The sequence below is a fragment of the Struthio camelus genome, chromosome 1, assembly GCF_040807025.1.
Source record: "Struthio camelus isolate bStrCam1 chromosome 1, bStrCam1.hap1, whole genome shotgun sequence".
NCBI lineage: Eukaryota > Metazoa > Chordata > Aves > Struthioniformes > Struthionidae > Struthio > Struthio camelus.
The window spans coordinates 12,449,448-12,466,022 of record NC_090942.1 but is presented as its reverse complement, the minus strand read 5'-3'; the positions used below and the strand labels follow the sequence as shown (position 1 = coordinate 12,466,022).

The 16,575-nt window shown below is 37.8% G+C and overlaps 1 protein-coding gene across 10 annotated transcripts in view; it reads right to left on the bottom strand.

The window, feature by feature from the left end:
• Positions 1-45: 45 nt before the first annotated feature.
• The window catches only part of LOC104147644 (guanine nucleotide-binding protein G(t) subunit alpha-3), a 69,188-nt gene continuing 52,658 nt past the window's right edge, over positions 46-16,575 (bottom strand). For all 10 annotated transcript variants that reach the window (XM_009680407.2, XM_009680408.2, XM_068923933.1 and 7 more), the window contains 5 exons: positions 13,025-13,182; positions 8,364-8,492; positions 4,085-4,214; positions 3,737-3,890; positions 46-2,445 (listed from right to left, as the gene is read on the bottom strand). In XM_009680407.2, the coding sequence (XP_009678702.1) occupies positions 2,255-2,445; positions 3,737-3,890; positions 4,085-4,214; positions 8,364-8,492; positions 13,025-13,182 (762 nt within the window). In that variant the 3' untranslated portion in view covers positions 46-2,254. The remainder of the gene's footprint in view (positions 2,446-3,736; positions 3,891-4,084; positions 4,215-8,363; positions 8,493-13,024; positions 13,183-16,575) is intronic.

Genomic DNA, 16,575 nt, shown 5'->3' with positions numbered 1-16,575 from the left:
TTATGCCATCTAGCCATCCAGAAATTAATGCTGCTGCCACCACAGTTGAAATTGTCCATTTCAAACGAGATTTATTGCAGGAAATGAATTCAGAAACCTTAGCACTAGAAATCTGTTATTTTCAATACAAACAAGGAATCAGTCAAGTAAAGCGTTACAGATCGGGCAGTAATAGAAATCTAGACAGTAGAAATTGTATTTAGCCATCTTTCTCACGCGGGATTGCTCCCTGCACAGCTCTAGCTAAGGCTTTGCATACAGTTTTCCAAATCAAGTGAGGAGAAGCTGGCCTTTAGTCTGGCAGGTGTCAGTCAAGGTGCTATTCCCAAACCAAGGCCTAACAATCCCTTCTATTAAGTTTATCTTACTGTACTTTAAACTCTCACCATTTTTCACATTTTCTTCCTTTCATATACTATTTAATCTCTACAGCTGTCTGCATGCAGTTCATATGCAATTTAACTGACACCAGTATCAATCCCTTTAGTCTATCCTCAACTGTCAAACATGTTCCTGGTAGGAGGCAGTAGTTTTCCACATTTATTTTGGTAGCTCAGATTCAGCTAAGATTCAGCTATCCCAGTCCCTTGTATCTACTTGAGGACTCCCATGTCTTCACACCATCAAAGTCATCCTCATTGCTGGCAGCCCCATTGGCAGTCCACTGGCTTAGACCACTGGATCAGAAGTGCTTGTTGTTAAACAGCTGATTTCTAGATGGACACTGACAGGAAGACTGCTGAAGCTGTGAGTCTGCACACAGCAAGAGGCAGTAGTGACAAGTTTTAAGTCTTAAAATTCAGTAGACGGTTGGGCTGCATTTTCCAAGATTGTGGTATTATAGGGTTTCACAGTAGGGCTCTACCTCAGGATTTGTGCTGTTTATAGTGTTTAGCATCAGCTCCTAGTTTTGGTGAGTGACCAGCACAGACCAGTTTGGTCTTTGCTTATGTGGAGAGCTTGCAGGATTCTGCTGCTCAGGGACAGACTAGATTCCTTATTATAGGTCTTTCAATAGTTAGCTTGACCAGAATATAATCAACACATGCTGAAAATTATATTGAAATGTCGTAAAAAAATCAGCTTATTTTATCATTGTTCAGATTTCAAAATCTGAGAGTTGTTTCAAGGTCAAATTTCAAAAGTCAGTACACTATTTTTATTAACTCCCATTCCATTTAAAACAGTTAAATATTTTCCAGAGTTATAGTCACAATAAATCAGAATAAGAGTAAAGCGGTTCTTAGCAAGTTCTTTGCATAGAAAATGGACCTCTGTACCAGAGCCTAAAGAATGTGTTTTTGCTACTGGGACTGGTAGATTGCATTTGCTCTACACTATTTCAATAGTCATTTTCACCAGAGCACCAGAGAAGCTGTCTAGCAGCGAGACTATTAATTATTAAAAAAAGTTAGGTCTTTAAGTATTAAAAAAATGTTTACACTTATCCTTATGGCATATGCAGGAATTGATAGTTACTGTAATATTTTTTCCCTCAGGGATATTTCCAAAAAATTGCCTGCCATCTGCCTACATCTTACTGTTTTTTCTCCAAACAGGGTAAGAGGCCTTGTGAATTTTACATGTGTACAGTTTATGTGTATGTGTCCCTCAGCTCTTCTACCAAAACAGTATAATAGAACATGTAGATTTTGCACTGCTCTTTATCATAAACCAGATAGGTCTGGGGGTTTGCTTCTGCTAGATTAATGTAATGTCATTTTTAGTTGTGAACGTAGCATGGAAAAAGTACTCAAGTACTCAAGCTCAGTGCAAAAGTACTGAGCTGAAATTATCTAGTGATACTGTTTTTTATTTTATGGCTTTCTTAAGACTTTAAATGCAAATAAAAACACATTATCTAATCTCTGTTATATGCTTTTTTTCCCCCCCACTAGAAAACATGGGGTATTGAGTTATCCCCCACTTCCCAAGAAGTGCTGGTTACCTTCAAATTGTATGAATTTCAATGAGAAATTCCCTTTGATTCCAGCAGGAATTATCAGCAGCTAGCATCTCTGTGGAGCAGGAACATGTTTTTTAATCTTCTTATGGCCTATAGAAAGTCATTACTGTTCTACAGTGCTCGGGCTTCAATTGATAAAGCTAACTAAAGCCCAAAACTTCAATTGACAGCTAACTAGAGCCTAAATAATATTGTTTCTTCCCTACTATTTTTTACTTCAGTCAGCATACAGGATGAGCGAAGAAGTGCGCAGAGATGAAGTCAGACTGGGAGCAAGGGAATGAATGGCTAGAAAAGCCCGCAGTCTTTCAGATTTTCTTTGATTATGATGTCTGTGACTGCATCAAAAACGAACTTGACATTCTGCGTATCTGTGGCACATGTCAAATGACAATATATCTCCTTGTCTTCTTTTCTTATGTTCAAGTCTAGGAACTGCTTCTTGATGTAATTTCCTGCATCTTCAAATGTATTTAGTCCTATTGAAGATAATAGTAAGAGAGAAGAAATTTTTCAGCTTGGTTGTCCTTAAAGTTACTAAGAAACAGGGGATTTTTTAGGAATTTAACTTTAGGCCTTATGCATGGAAGCTTTGTGTGTAGACAGCCCACTCAAATTTAAATTTCAGTGCCTAAACAGAAGGCCTCCTTTCTGAAGTGAAATGCTCACAATTGAGTAAGACAGTGTGAAGTAATTAAGTACCTTAGAGAGAGGGCAGAAAGTGAGAGAAACAGAAATAAAAATACAAAGGGAAATGGTTCTATAGCAGACAGGATTGATGGAAGGACAAAAAAAAAAGCAAAAAAGAAATGAAGAAGGAAAAAGCAAAAAATTCAGAGGCTTATATGCTCTTTACACAGTTTTCCTGCTTTTCAGTAGTACTTCCTTGCAACAACGAGTCTGAGTACTGATACTGATATGGGTCTGAATACTGAATCACTGTAGGTACAGAGCGTGCTGTGAATCAGATACTTGTTGCTGAGGGCCCTTGGTGACTCCCGTTGTGTCTCTGAAGCCTCAGCTAGTGTAAACTGCCATAGCTGCACTGAGTTTAGCACATGATGATTGATTATCCCATGAAACAATGAGCAATTCTAGGTTGCTGTGTTGACACGCCCTAGAAAAGGGATTGGGGCAGCTGTTTTTTTAGGAAGTACACGCAACCCATCTTCTAATAATATATATATTTTTAAGTATGTTTCATTCCGGACACTCCCCATCACAAATACGTTAGGTTAACACTGAAATACTTGCAGCTTGTTGTTTTTCTCTGGCACTTTGTGACACACCTTTATATATTCTCTTACATGAATTTAAAACAGCTGCTGTTATCTATCTCTAGTAGATACTGTGACATATAAAAAGAGGCAGACTTCCTTTATGGAACGTGTCTACAAAACAGGTACAAAAAGACCTGGATTCAGATACAGTGTGTGTGAGCGATAGGCCACTGGCTTGCCCTGATAATGCTGCCTGCCTTTATCGCACCTGACTTTAGCCATCTAAACCTTCTAGTCCTTTAGCCTCCCTGTATAAACTGGTGGAGAAAAAAAAAAAAAATCTATAGAGAGAATTCATCCTACCCTCAGGTAAGCCTCAAGAGTAGGTGAGATGAACCGAATTCTGGCAATATCTGTCCCTTTCCATTCTTTTGAGAAAAAGGCTAGATATTTGGGCAAGATGCTATATCAGTGACCTGAGACATAGCCTTTACTACATGGCCAACGCTAATCATTTACATATTTTTTCTTCTGAAAATCCCAAACTTACCATTGTACTCAGGGAAGCAGATATTGAGATGAACTTTTGTTATTTTCTCTTGAAAAAGGTCTTTTTTGTTTAGAAACAGCACAATGGAAGTGGCTGCAAAGCACTTGTGGTTGCAGATGCTGTTGAACAGCTGAAGGCTTTCATGCATTCGATTCTGTTGAGATGCCAAAGGTGAGCATGACAGTCTGACAAATCTCATCCTCATATGTCATTTTTACTGTAATATTCTTACAATACAGCATAATGGCATTTAAATTGTTATCAGGGAACAGGAATAGTTCTGATATGCCATCAGAGAGTACAGTAAAAGTTAGTAGCAAAAAGGGTTGCTTGTCCCTTCTGACTCACCACTTCTTTATCTTCCACCAGAACCATGTCATAGGCACTGAGTGCAGCACAGAATATGATGCAAGTAACTCCCTCAAAGCAGTGAATCCACTTTTTTCTCTCTGATCGCTGTCCACCCACATCAAACATCCTTTGCAGGAAAAATAACACATACAATGTAAAGCACTGACTATTAAGGGTATAGTCATGCCGTCAACGTGCAGAATGCAGCTAGAGATGAATGGCACTAAAGTATTTAGCTTTTCCAAATGCTAGTCTACTTCTGTCCCAACAGGTCAAGGAGAGGTATTTTTTATTTACAACTTTATAGCGGGCACAAAATGCAAAGTAAAGGCTTAAATAAGTGCATATGGAAGATACTGTCAGGCAACACTCCCTGTTGAGGGAGTGGGGCTCTGTACAAAAGCTGAGAGCAGACTGAGCCAGGGCAGACTAGACCCTGCAAGCAAGGATTTTTTCAGAACAGAGTTCATACATTAAATTTTGACAGAAGACCCTCAACCCCTTAATCATTTATTTGTTAGTATTCCTTGTAGTGAACTGACATGTTGATCAATAAAACATATTATTGAAAGCCAGTTACTGGTTAACCCACTGGTTACGTTTAGTTGACTGGCATAGATGTATGTTTAGTTATCTGTTCAATGTCCTTGTGTAGTTGCTTAGATACTTGTATAATCTGCAGCATGTGTTTGTGTGTGCAAGTCTCTGCCCTATCAATCTCATTGAGTTGCATCAGCTGTTCAAACAATTCATGGGGAGCAGGAATGCATTTACTTGTAGAGAAGAAAATGCAGGGCTGTCCTTTTCTGCATTATCTATCTCATTCTTTACCAGAAGTTACCACCTCTGAGTAAAGTCATAGGGATTTCTATATGGGGTCCAAAACAAACTGAGCATGTCTAGTTTAGACTTTCAATGCAACACGAAGTTTGAGGCCCAGCAGAGCTGGATCTGTTGTCAAAGCTACCATTGTTCTACTTAGCACTAGCCTTTAAAACTCTGACTTATTTTTATTGTTCTTCAGTGAAAAGGATAGGACTTTCCCTTCATTATTCTTCCGACATAAAATTAGGAAAACCTGGATATTTTTCAAGTGCATTAGAAAGGAGAAAAAAACATGTAAGAAGCCAAATGTATGTCCTAATTGGTCTTACTCATTGTGTCGCCAATCCTATCCTTACTTTTTGTGTTTTCTTGTGCGCATAATGATTTTCTATGTGCTGTGAGTTGTTGAACTTAAACTCCAAAACCTCCCAATCCCTTGTTACCTTATCCTTTCCTTAAAAAAATGCATTAGATCTTACACTTTGGGTGTACATCCTGCAGGATCTGAGAATTAAACACAGCTCAATTTTTCTAGCAATGCAAATACTGAGATTCAATATGAGAAAACCAAGCCACTAATAAACAGAGCAAGAGTAATTTGTTACTAAAACACCATTTTTGCAGTATCTTGATCCTCTCTTTTCTTCACCGTCAGCAAGGCAGCTCATGGAAGCAAAGGTTATTGCTTATCCTTATTCATCCTGCTTAGGAGGTGTAAAGCCCTTCCCAATGATACTGATGAACTATTTCTGCAGCTGAGGGGATAATTAGAGAAAATGATTTTTTTCTAGTACATTCATCGCTTTGTCTGAGCATTAGGTGTCTATGAATGTGAGTTATTAGGAAATCAGGATGCTATTGTCGAATAGGATTTTGGTATCAGTAATGGCATTCTTTCAACCATATATTCACTGAGTTCGGTAGGCCTACTGAGGAGTGAGGCCAGAAAGAATAAAGCATCTTGACTCTTGGCTGAGATTAGTGCCCAAAAGTCACGTGGTATTGTGTGTCTTCCTTGTTTTGTGGTATGGAACTCTTAAATCAGGTTTCTAAGGAAAGAAAATCTTCAAAATTTAGTTTCACAAGCATACGTAATCATATGAATCTATATGCACTTCCTGCAAGTTTTTAGCATATGGTACTGTGAATATTCATGAGGAGTCAGTTAAAATAGGACAAGATCAAGGCCAGAAGAAATGCTTATGGACATTTTTTATTATGCTAAGCTTAGCTTGCTTACCTCTTCTCATGTCAGCTCGGAACTTAACATGTATACATATAAAACTGAAGTCACTCTGGGAAAAGTATAAAGTGTAGTTCTGATACTGTGTTTTCTTTTACCAAGATAGTCAAAGTTTATCTTGGAAGCTCTGTATTTTTCTGTCAGTATTGAGAAATCTAGCCACAGATACGGGACTAACTGTATGTGCATTTGTCTTAATGTTACATATGGTGAGACCTGAAGACTAAATTAAAACTTGCCTGATACCAGTGAGTATTCCTGGCACATCAATGAGAACGACAGCAAGAGAGGACCTATGAATATCAGACCTCCTTTTTTAAATATTGAATATGTTCTCAGCTCTGGAAGTCATAGTCAGGGTGATTAGTGAAGTAAGTTGAAGAACGCAGTAAAGCTAAATCATGTTAAAACAACAAAGCAACCGCTAAGAAGTTAACAAATACCAAGTGATGATACCCATGCAACTGTAATTCAGTACCTGGAGCAGTATTACAATTTAGACTTTTGGATGCAAAATGTTTTTTTGCCTCATTCCGTTTGGAAGATGAAAAAGTGTTTACCGAATGAGGCATGTTTTTTATCCATGTTTTGTTTTGTGACCCAAGCCTCATTTAAGTACATCAACCAAAACTCATTCTGAATATGCAAATGTTCCTCTCTCTGTAGATTTCCCTATGGCACTTACCAAAGTAAATGCAGAGTCATCAGGATACTCCAGCTGTTTTGCATTGCTCTGGCAATGCAAAGTAGCAGTAATTTGCTGGTTAAGATGGATTTATAGTTGCTCTGCATCTCTGTAGCAGCTTAAAACCCTCAGACTGTTTTATAGTGATTTTACCTAACATTACTTAAGTGCATAAAGACACCAATGAATTTAATCATATACACCACTGTGATGCATAACGGAGAGGACAAATATAGTGAGTGCTTTTTAGTGTTTGTGAACCTTTCTGTTGTCTTCAGACACTCAAATAGTAACAATTAGTTGTGCTGCATTTCAGTTGGACCTAGACACTAACTCTAATATTAAGGCCGGTAGGATTTAGGTCATGAGGGTTTGTAGTCTGATAATCCCTCCCTGTGTAGTGCTTTATGATTGTAACTGTGAAGGTAATCAGATTTCCAATGTACAAGCTATCCGAAATATGTTAACTGGAGAAAAAGAGCATGGCATCTGTGACATTGTAACATAGCATTTGTGGATAAGTGTTGAGTTTTCAGGAGTGATCAGTATATTTATAGGTGATAATCATTTATTTGTTGGTCATCTACTTCAGAATCTCATTTTGGAAGTAAACTCAGTTGTTTCAAAGCATCTGTTTGGTAGGATAGATGGTTTGTGGGGTGTTTAGTTACCACATGCAGGAAAAAAAAACCACTGAAAATAAATGCAAAACTTTAATCCTGGTGCCTCATATGTCCATCTATCTCTATGGACAGTTTCGTGTCTATACTGCTTTCCTCAAAATGCACTGCAGCCTTTAAATTAAAGATTAAATGGAAAGGGGAAATAGAGCAAAGTGGAATTATAAAGCGTTGAAACTATCACAGTTCACTCAACATGATTTAGTGTGGAATTAAGTGTTTTAAATTGGATCACCAAACTTAACAACACCTTGAGTATTTGAAAGTGTCAGTTATTTTCAATCAAATTTCTCAGAGACATTATTTTCCTTTTTTTTTTTTTTACATTTTGCTTTTCATCTTAAATGAGGATGAAGGCATGTATGCTAATACTGAAATCTCTCATGGGACAGAAATTATGATTTTTTTGATAACTGTAATGAATTCCAGTGTTATGAGCAGTTACTTCCTTTCTCAAGAGAGGGAAAGGTTGAGAGTATATGCAAATTAGTAGTCAGCAAATGTTTTGCATGCTGTTAAGGGCAGGCAAATTTCATAAATGTCACAAATAATTATTCAAATAGCAGGATACAAATAATGCTTTTTAGACACTTACAAATGTAAATACATCCTTTTAGAGCCTGATATTCTGAGATCTCGTAGTAACAGTCCATTATATGCTTAAAGGTGGAATACTGATATTAAAATATCTTCCTTTTTTGACTGTTACGAACTACTAAATAAGAATGGATTCAAGGACATCACAATGGGATTAGCAATATTATAATAGGTCAACCTCACTGAAAAGAAAATATTTTAAAAAGCTAAAATCAGAGAAAACACTATTAAACGTGGCTCTCATACCTGAAGTTCAAATCCTTGAAGGAAAACTGAGTCTCTATAATTCCAGTTGTCTTCACTCGGGAGTGCAAAACGTCTTGCTCACTGGGCACATAGTCAGGCATTGCTAACCTATCCAAGTCATTGAGATAACTAAGGAGAGTAAGAAGAAATAGTATCTGGTGAATTTAAAAGGTGACATGGTCATTTATCCATTTGTATTCGGCCACTTCTAAATATTTTATGAGAATTACATATTTAAATTAAATATTGTTTTTTATATGATCTAGAGCCACAACCTAGATCCAGTTTTTTCTTGTATACAGAAGTGGTAATTTGGTCCTATACAATAAATGTGCTTCAGACAGTTTGAGTTCAGGGAAATCCTTATCTCCCTCAGAAATGCTAAGAAAGCATCTTAGCAGGAAAGAGTTTTTGTCCATTTGACTTGGAAATTGCCATCATAGGGGAAGAACCTCAAGCATCTCTTAGAAGTAGATTTGCTAGAAATTATCTCATCGTATCAGACAATGCCACCAGTCGGTTGTAAAAATATCTTTTTCCTAAATGAAAAGAGAGGGCATAATAGTCTGGAGGAAATCACCGGTAGGAGCTCTTTTACTTAGACCGATAACTTTACCTGAGAAAGATACATTGTTTTTAACATTATTATTTAATATTTATTATATATTTTAAAACTTTTATTTTGCAACCATAACAAGAAGCTTCAAACAAGACGAGGACCTACTAGGTTAGTGTTTTCACATCCCCTGGGAAAGCAGTCAGTTATCTTGTTTTATGTCCAATGAAATAGAAGCATATAGAGATAAAATGCCTTGCCTAGCCTCAGACTTGAAATCTTTGTGAAACGAGAAACTGAACCAGATCTTTGAATTCTGTTCTCAGTCACCACCAACCCTTCAGCTGTCTCTTCTAGGAGCAAGCAACTTTCTAGAAATGACTGAATAGAGCCAATGAATCTTACTGGCTGATCTAGGAATCAGTGGAAAATGGTTATGATTTGGCAAAAAGAAGAGATGAAGTTGGAGTAACTTAGAAATATACTCTTAACAACTGATACTCAAATCATAAAAAAAAGAAACCACATACAATAGCTGAGCCATTTTCAAGCCCATTCAATGTCTCAGTTGGCTCTTTTCCATTTGTAATCTGTCCCTTGTTTGCTTCTTATAAAAAAAAAATAACCCTGTAAGTCTCTCTAATGTTTTCTTAGGCTTTATGTTTTTTTTTCTTCTGTTGCGCACCATCTACCCAGCAGGAAGTATTGCTGTACAGTTTAGCTAGAAAACTATCAGAACAAACCTCACAGCTCATCATCCTTGCCTGCAAAATTTAATATATCTGCAAGTAAAAAAGTAAAAATAAAAGAAACTGCTAGAATCTTTCTGCATTAGATTAATAAACAATGTTTAGAAATGGGATTTTCATATTTTAAATTGAATAATGTGAATCCACTCAGCAAGGAGTGCTGAGGTTGATCTCAGTAATTCAGTGTTCACCCATCATTTCAGCCCAGTAAACAATCTATTTTTTAACACTGCAATGTAACTCCAGTTTTCTGAGCAGAGCCTGAGGCAGGCTTATCTCAGTTTAACTCTGTGGGAGGCAGAAACCAAATAAATTTTGTAACTTAAAAAGCATGGAAGCACTACAGTAAACCCTTTCAATTCATTATAAACATCTGCTACTAGCTTCAAGCCACAAATACCTGAATTCAGTCAGCACACCCAATCGTAGTTGCCTAAGAATTAGTCCAAGTTAATTATCTAGTTACTGGAGCAAGAAAGGCGTCTTCAGATTCTTCCTACAGCTTTAGGCAACTACAACGGCACCCTCGGTGGGCCTGCTCGCCACTGACACAAGAGAGAACACAAACTAGTAGATTAATTTAGATGCTTGATCTTTACTTTGCGGAAGTAAAGCCCGTGTCCAATTCTGGGCTCCTCTGTGTCCAATTCTGGGCTCCCCAGTACAAGAGAGACATGGCACTACTGGAGAGAGTCCAGCGGAGGGCTACCAAGATGATTAGAGGGCTGGAGCACCTCTCCTAGGAAGAAAGACTGCAAGAGCTGGGCCTGTTCAGCCTGGAGAAGAGAAGATTGAGAGGCGATCTCATAGACGTGTATAAGTATGTGAAGAGGGTGTGTCAAGAGGATGAGGCCAGCCTCTTCTCCGTGGTGCCCAGCAACAGGACAGGAGGCAATGGGCAGAAACTGAACCACAGGAAGTTCCACCTAAACCTGAGAAAAAACTTCTTTCCTGTGAGGGTGACAGAGCGTTGGACCAGGTTGCCCAGAGAGGTGGTGGAGTCTCCTTCGCTGGAGATATTCAAAAGCCGTCTGGACGCGATCCTGGGCAATATGCTCTAGGTGACCCTGCTTGAGCAGGGAGGTTGGACTAGATGATCTCCAGAGGTCCCTTCCAACCTAAACGATTCTGTGATTCTGTGATTCTGTAAGTTAGGTGACATGAAGCACCCTGAAAGGCATGGCTGAGCAGTCAAGAAGCGCCATATACTTGCTATTGGTAGTTATATGAGAGTTAAGGCCACAATTTATAATGCTGATTTTGCCCATTCCTTCATTTACTGCATTATTTCACCTTAAAACTAGATCAATTGCTAAAGAATATAAGGTGGAAATTCTAGCAACATTTGACAGACAGGAGATTTAGCATTACTCAGAAGATCTCATTTTTTTGATAAAAACAGTCAGAAAATATAGTAATCAAACTTAACAGTCAGAAAATATAGTAATCAAACTTATTAGCAAGACTTAATAATGAAAAGACTCACAGAAGGTCAGAACTTACACAGTATACAGCAATACTCTGTGTAGGAGCAAGTGGAGCTTTGATGATTCACAAGACCTGAGATGCAGGCTTTCGGTTTTAAAACCAATTAAAAAGTAACATCAGGTGGTTGACTGACTCTAACTGATATTGAATGGATCACTAGAAGCCCAGTAACAATGGCAAAAATGAAGTTAATTTTAATGATTCAGAAGCCAAGGGCTAGATTTTCAAAGATCATTTAGACACCTAAAGATGAAGGTAGATGATTAGTGAGATTCTCAGAAGTACCCAAACAGGTGCAAAGCATATCACTCTATTGCTTTTCATGGAACTGCTGCAATAAATGATGAGTGGCTCCTCTAGAGTATGACTAGCTCTCTTAAAGCTACCTGAAGTTAAAAAATGACACAGCCCATAACACTGGCAGGGAATTATTTTAGAATATCCTATCTTCTTTTTAGACAGCAAAACTTAATCTATTGGGCATACTGCACGTTCTAAAATTTTAGCTAATAAACAGCTAATCATTTTAGTTTTTTACATTGATTTCTTTTTATTTCTTTTTATTTCTGTTTTTCCTTCTAATTACGATTACTGGCTTGTTATGAGCTTTTAGTCCTGGAAACTGCAATGTGGCCCATCAGAAAGTATATGAAAGAAAACAGAAGATTGGTCTGCACTTGCATTAGTTATTGCCCTAGGAATACAATGTTACCATAAAATACTGCTAAATAAGGCACAAATCAACACACACAATATTTCCTAGTCACTTCTGTTTAGTATCTTGCAGAAAAGTCTTCTTTCTTACTTTGAAGATATAAAGAGATGGGGAATTTTATAGGTATTTTTTCATGGTATATCCCCTTTAATAACTGAAATGAGTGACTTATTACTACATTCAGTTTGCCTGACTCTTGCCCAGATTCTTATCGTGCTTTTCTCTTCTAAGTGAAAGTTTGTGCAATTTTTCCATGCAGGTACCTCCTGCCGGTAGGAGGAGCTATAAGAGCAGCAAAAACTCAGAACTGCAGCTACTAGAAGGCAGAAATAAAACGGACCTGAGCTGGAACTGCTCTTTTCCCCAGTACCAGAGCCTGACTTTTGCACTCCAGGAAATGAAGACCCAGATGACACCTCTCCTCAAGATCTTGTATGACCTTGTGGAAAAAACTGCAGAGCAGAACTACCCAGAGGCTCCGGCCTGTAAGAATAGCTGCAGAAGCAACCAAACCGGGGGCTGCCTGACTACATTGAAACCGGGAGAGGTACCTCAGTTGAATCCTGATTCTTCACCGAGTCAGAACTGAGCAGCCCTAGTCCCTGACTTATGTACTGGCCACCTCCTAGTCACAGAAAGGAAACTGAGGCAATGCATTAGGACATCAGCTACAGCACTGCTGACCAAGACCCATCAGGATGCTGAGACGGTAGCTGCCCAGGGTACACCGCAGCATGCAGGCAGATTGGCTTAGAGGAACCTTTTCATAGTTTTAGTCAAACTTCTTAGAAGCTTGAAATCTACCAGTTAGACTTGAATTCAAAGTACTACTCTAGGTTAAATCTAAGCTGTTTCAACTCACTTTTTTGAATTATTTCATCAGAACTGGCTAGGAGTAGAAGACTTTTTTTTACAGTTTAAGCATGCTCACAGAATGAAATTTTTCTTTGTTTTTGCTGATAAATGCTTTCAGTTAAATGTTTCTAATATATTATAAACCCATCAGCAATAGGCCTAGTTCTCTTTCAGATTGACAGTCAATAGTTTTCATGCACAGTCCTACATTTGAGGAAGCGTTCTAGATATAACAGCTTCTACACTCTCCATCATGGTAATACCTAGGTGCTCTACACCTGGAATTTGTGTTACTTACTAAGCTGCTGAGTCGCTGAGCTGATACTCTGCTGCCCTTGCAAAGCAGGCCTGGATCCCTTGGTCATTCCACAGTTGTTTAATAAGTTCAACCAATTTGGAAGACATGTCACCGTCCTCCATAGCTGTTGCCATGGCACAGAGCTGTTTTTCATCTTCCTAAAGATAAACTTCAGTAAGTATTGTAGAAATATACTGTACCTCTCCACCTCTGTGAAGATGCTTGGTTTACAATGAAATACAGGGTCAGAGAAATTTCTTATTTTCTTATTTTTTTTTCCATTTAGCTGTCCTTGCCTGTGCATGTAAACATGCCTGTGCATCCTCTTACAAACTCAGTGCCCTTTAGTTAGTACCAAGGCTAGACTTACATGATACAGAATTTTTCTTTCTTTTTTTTTTCCTTTTTTTTTTTTTTTTTTGTGCATACTAGGGCTGTTTCATCTTACCACAGGTGTTCACAAAAGGTCCAACCTGCAAGGAAGGCTTTTATTGTAAATGAGAATAGTTATGTATCATGAAGTAAATTTAAAATGATGCTTAAATATATCTTAACTATATTAAAGCAGAAATATATTCCTATTTTTTTGAATATATTTGGAAAAAAATAACATTTGGATATATTTGATCTTTTTTTTTTTTCTAGCTCTAGAGCACAATGAGAAATGTGGCAAAGTGACTATAGCTAGTGAATGCATTTCCTATGTGATTTCTTTGGGGAAGAAGAAAACTGTAATTGAAACAATTCCAAATATTTTAAGTGATTTATTCTCTATTTTCTTCCTTTTGCAGTCAACCTAAAAAGACTTCAGGCTATTCATTACATTGAAAATATTTCTTTTCAGTAGTTAATGGCTTAGAAATATATTTTACATAAAGAGCATGATTAAAAATAGGATCGTTTGCTACACTGTCACAGCAGTGGATAATTACAGAAAATAATTGCTTCCTAGCCATGAGTAGACAACTGAAGTGACTTTTAGTCAATAGTCTCAATAGTAGAAATATGTTCTGACAGACAGTGTTTTGACAGGAAGTATGCTTTATTCGAAAATAGAAGACATCTTCACAATAATTTGTAACTAATTTATTTTAGGAATGTAATTTTTCTCTATGTTTCATTAGAAAATGCAGTTCCTGGAAACTTTGTAAAAATCAGAGACCGCTCAAAAATAAAATACTATAGGTTTTCAAAAAATTGGAAAAATTTTTAAAAGTCAGAATGGAGAAAAAAGGAAAAAGAAAGAAAGACTCTAGAAAAATGCATTCAATTGAAAAAGGAGGAGGGGAATGCATTCAACAAAATGTTCCATTTCATATTAAACAAAAACAGCTCCATTCTATACACTCATCCTCTAGTTCAGTGCTCTGACCAACAGAACTGACTCATGTTTTCTTGTGTATGTGCCTCCTTGCTCTCCGCAAATGCTCTCCAGGGTGCATAGTTGTTCAACTTCAAGATAAGAATTAGAATGTGCTGTCATTCAGGATATCACATATCATCACATGTTGGATTTGAAAGCAGAGTAGCCTACAAGCCTTGAGCACAGAGTGTTCCAGCTAATGAGTTAATTGATTATTGCGCAAAAGCTGGTAATTGCAGATTTTTTTTTGCTTACGTAAAAAGAAAGATAGCAGCAGATTTAGTTTATCATAACCCTGGTGTATATATAATGTTTTGACTTTCTGTGGCATTTAGAGAGACTTCAGATGGTTTTCCTAGCAAAAATAGATTGCTATGGATCCTTCTTTCCAGAACAGTCGCATACTGAGGAACTGTAAGGCTCGCTAAGAAGTACTAGAGGCAGCCCTGGAATGTGGAAGAACCGATTGTTTCCTGCGCCCAAGAAAGGCTTAGTCAATGCCTCAGTGACTTTAGGCAGCTGAATCTGGACCAGAACTGAGCAAGAACAAAGTTCAGCTGAAATTAAGGCTCATATCAAAACCACACAAAATCATGCGTCATCATTTTACAGAAAATGTAAATTAACTTCATTTTTGGAAGAAGCGGCAATGTCTGGTTGCCAGTTGACTATATGCGATAGAATTTTCCAGTTTCATTAAAACTCAGATCTAGGTTGTTCGTATGTGGTTCTGGGGCAAAAGAAGGCAGGCACTGCACATATTTTATACAGCTGTAGTCAGCTGTATTCCTAGAGGAGTATTGTCAATGTCAGCGAAAGTACGATTAGGCTCATGCTTTAAATGATAAACTTAAAATAGAAGTATTTTTTGCATTTGGTTATGTATAATGCCTAAAGATAAACTGAATTGTTTAATACACATTTTCCCAGTTCTCAAGGCTGTAAAATCCCTAGAAAAATCAGTTCTTTGAAATCAGCATGGATTTCTGCAAAGAATTTTGTAGCCTGCTTGCAGTCATCATTGCAACTTCAGTTTTGTAAAAGTAAATGCATACAAGTGTATACACAAAAAAAGTGTATATTTATTTTGCATAGTCGTAGGCCACCTATGGATATTTGTCAAACTGGCAAGACTTCTTTTTCGCATGGGTTTCATTTCACACTTTAAATTTCATGTTGAAATTGTAGTCTTCAAGTCATATTGCTGCTTACAATGTGGCTTAGAGCAATCACCTTTTAGAAGTGGTTGATACTCGGTTGATGTTTATGTCTGAGAAGCTGCTCTATGGTTAACTCCTGAAACACTGACCACACTATACAAAACCCGAAGCAGGAAATTGCTGCAAGTTCTCAGCTTGGATACCTGGGAAAAAAGTTTTACAGTTTTGATAATCTCTGTAACTGTTTGCTCCAAGTAAAGAGAAAGTGCTGGGAAAAAACATGATTAAGTAAGGACTGCCCAACCCAATGGACTCTGATCAAGCATTTACCTCATATTGGACTAAAGAAATGTGAATTTAGAACTTTCCATATGCCCTTGACATGGTTTAAGACAAGATGATTTGGAACAGCCAGCATGGATTTAGCAAAGGCAAATCATGCCTGGCTAACCTGGTTACCTTCTACAATGAGATGACTGGCTTTGTGAACAAAGGGAGAAATAACGGATGTTGCATATCTTGGCTTCCGTAAGTCCTTTGACACGTTCTCATGCAATACCCTTACAGCCGAACTGGTGAGATACGCACTGAATAAGTGGGCAGTAAGGTTGGTGAAAAATTGATTTGCTCCTTGGGCTCAGAATCATGGTGATCAGCAGTATAGAGGCCAACTGGTGGATAGTTACCAGTAGCATCCCTCAGGAAGTGATACTAGGGCCACTACTGTTGTCTTTATTAATGCCTTGGATGGTGGGATAGAATGCACTTTCAGCAGGTTTGTAGAAGACACAAAATTGGAAAGAGTGGTTACACTGGAGTGCAGGGCTGCTATTCAGAGAAACCTAAGCAGGCTGCAAACATGAGCTGACAGGAATCCTGTGAAATTCGGCAAAGGTGGTTAAAATCTGGAGCAGGGGCCCAGAAAAGCTGTAATGTGAAATCTCCATCCTTATCGAGATCAACTGAACAAGACCCTGAGTAACCTGGTCTAATTCATCCAGCTCAAAGCAGGTTAGGCCAGAGGACCT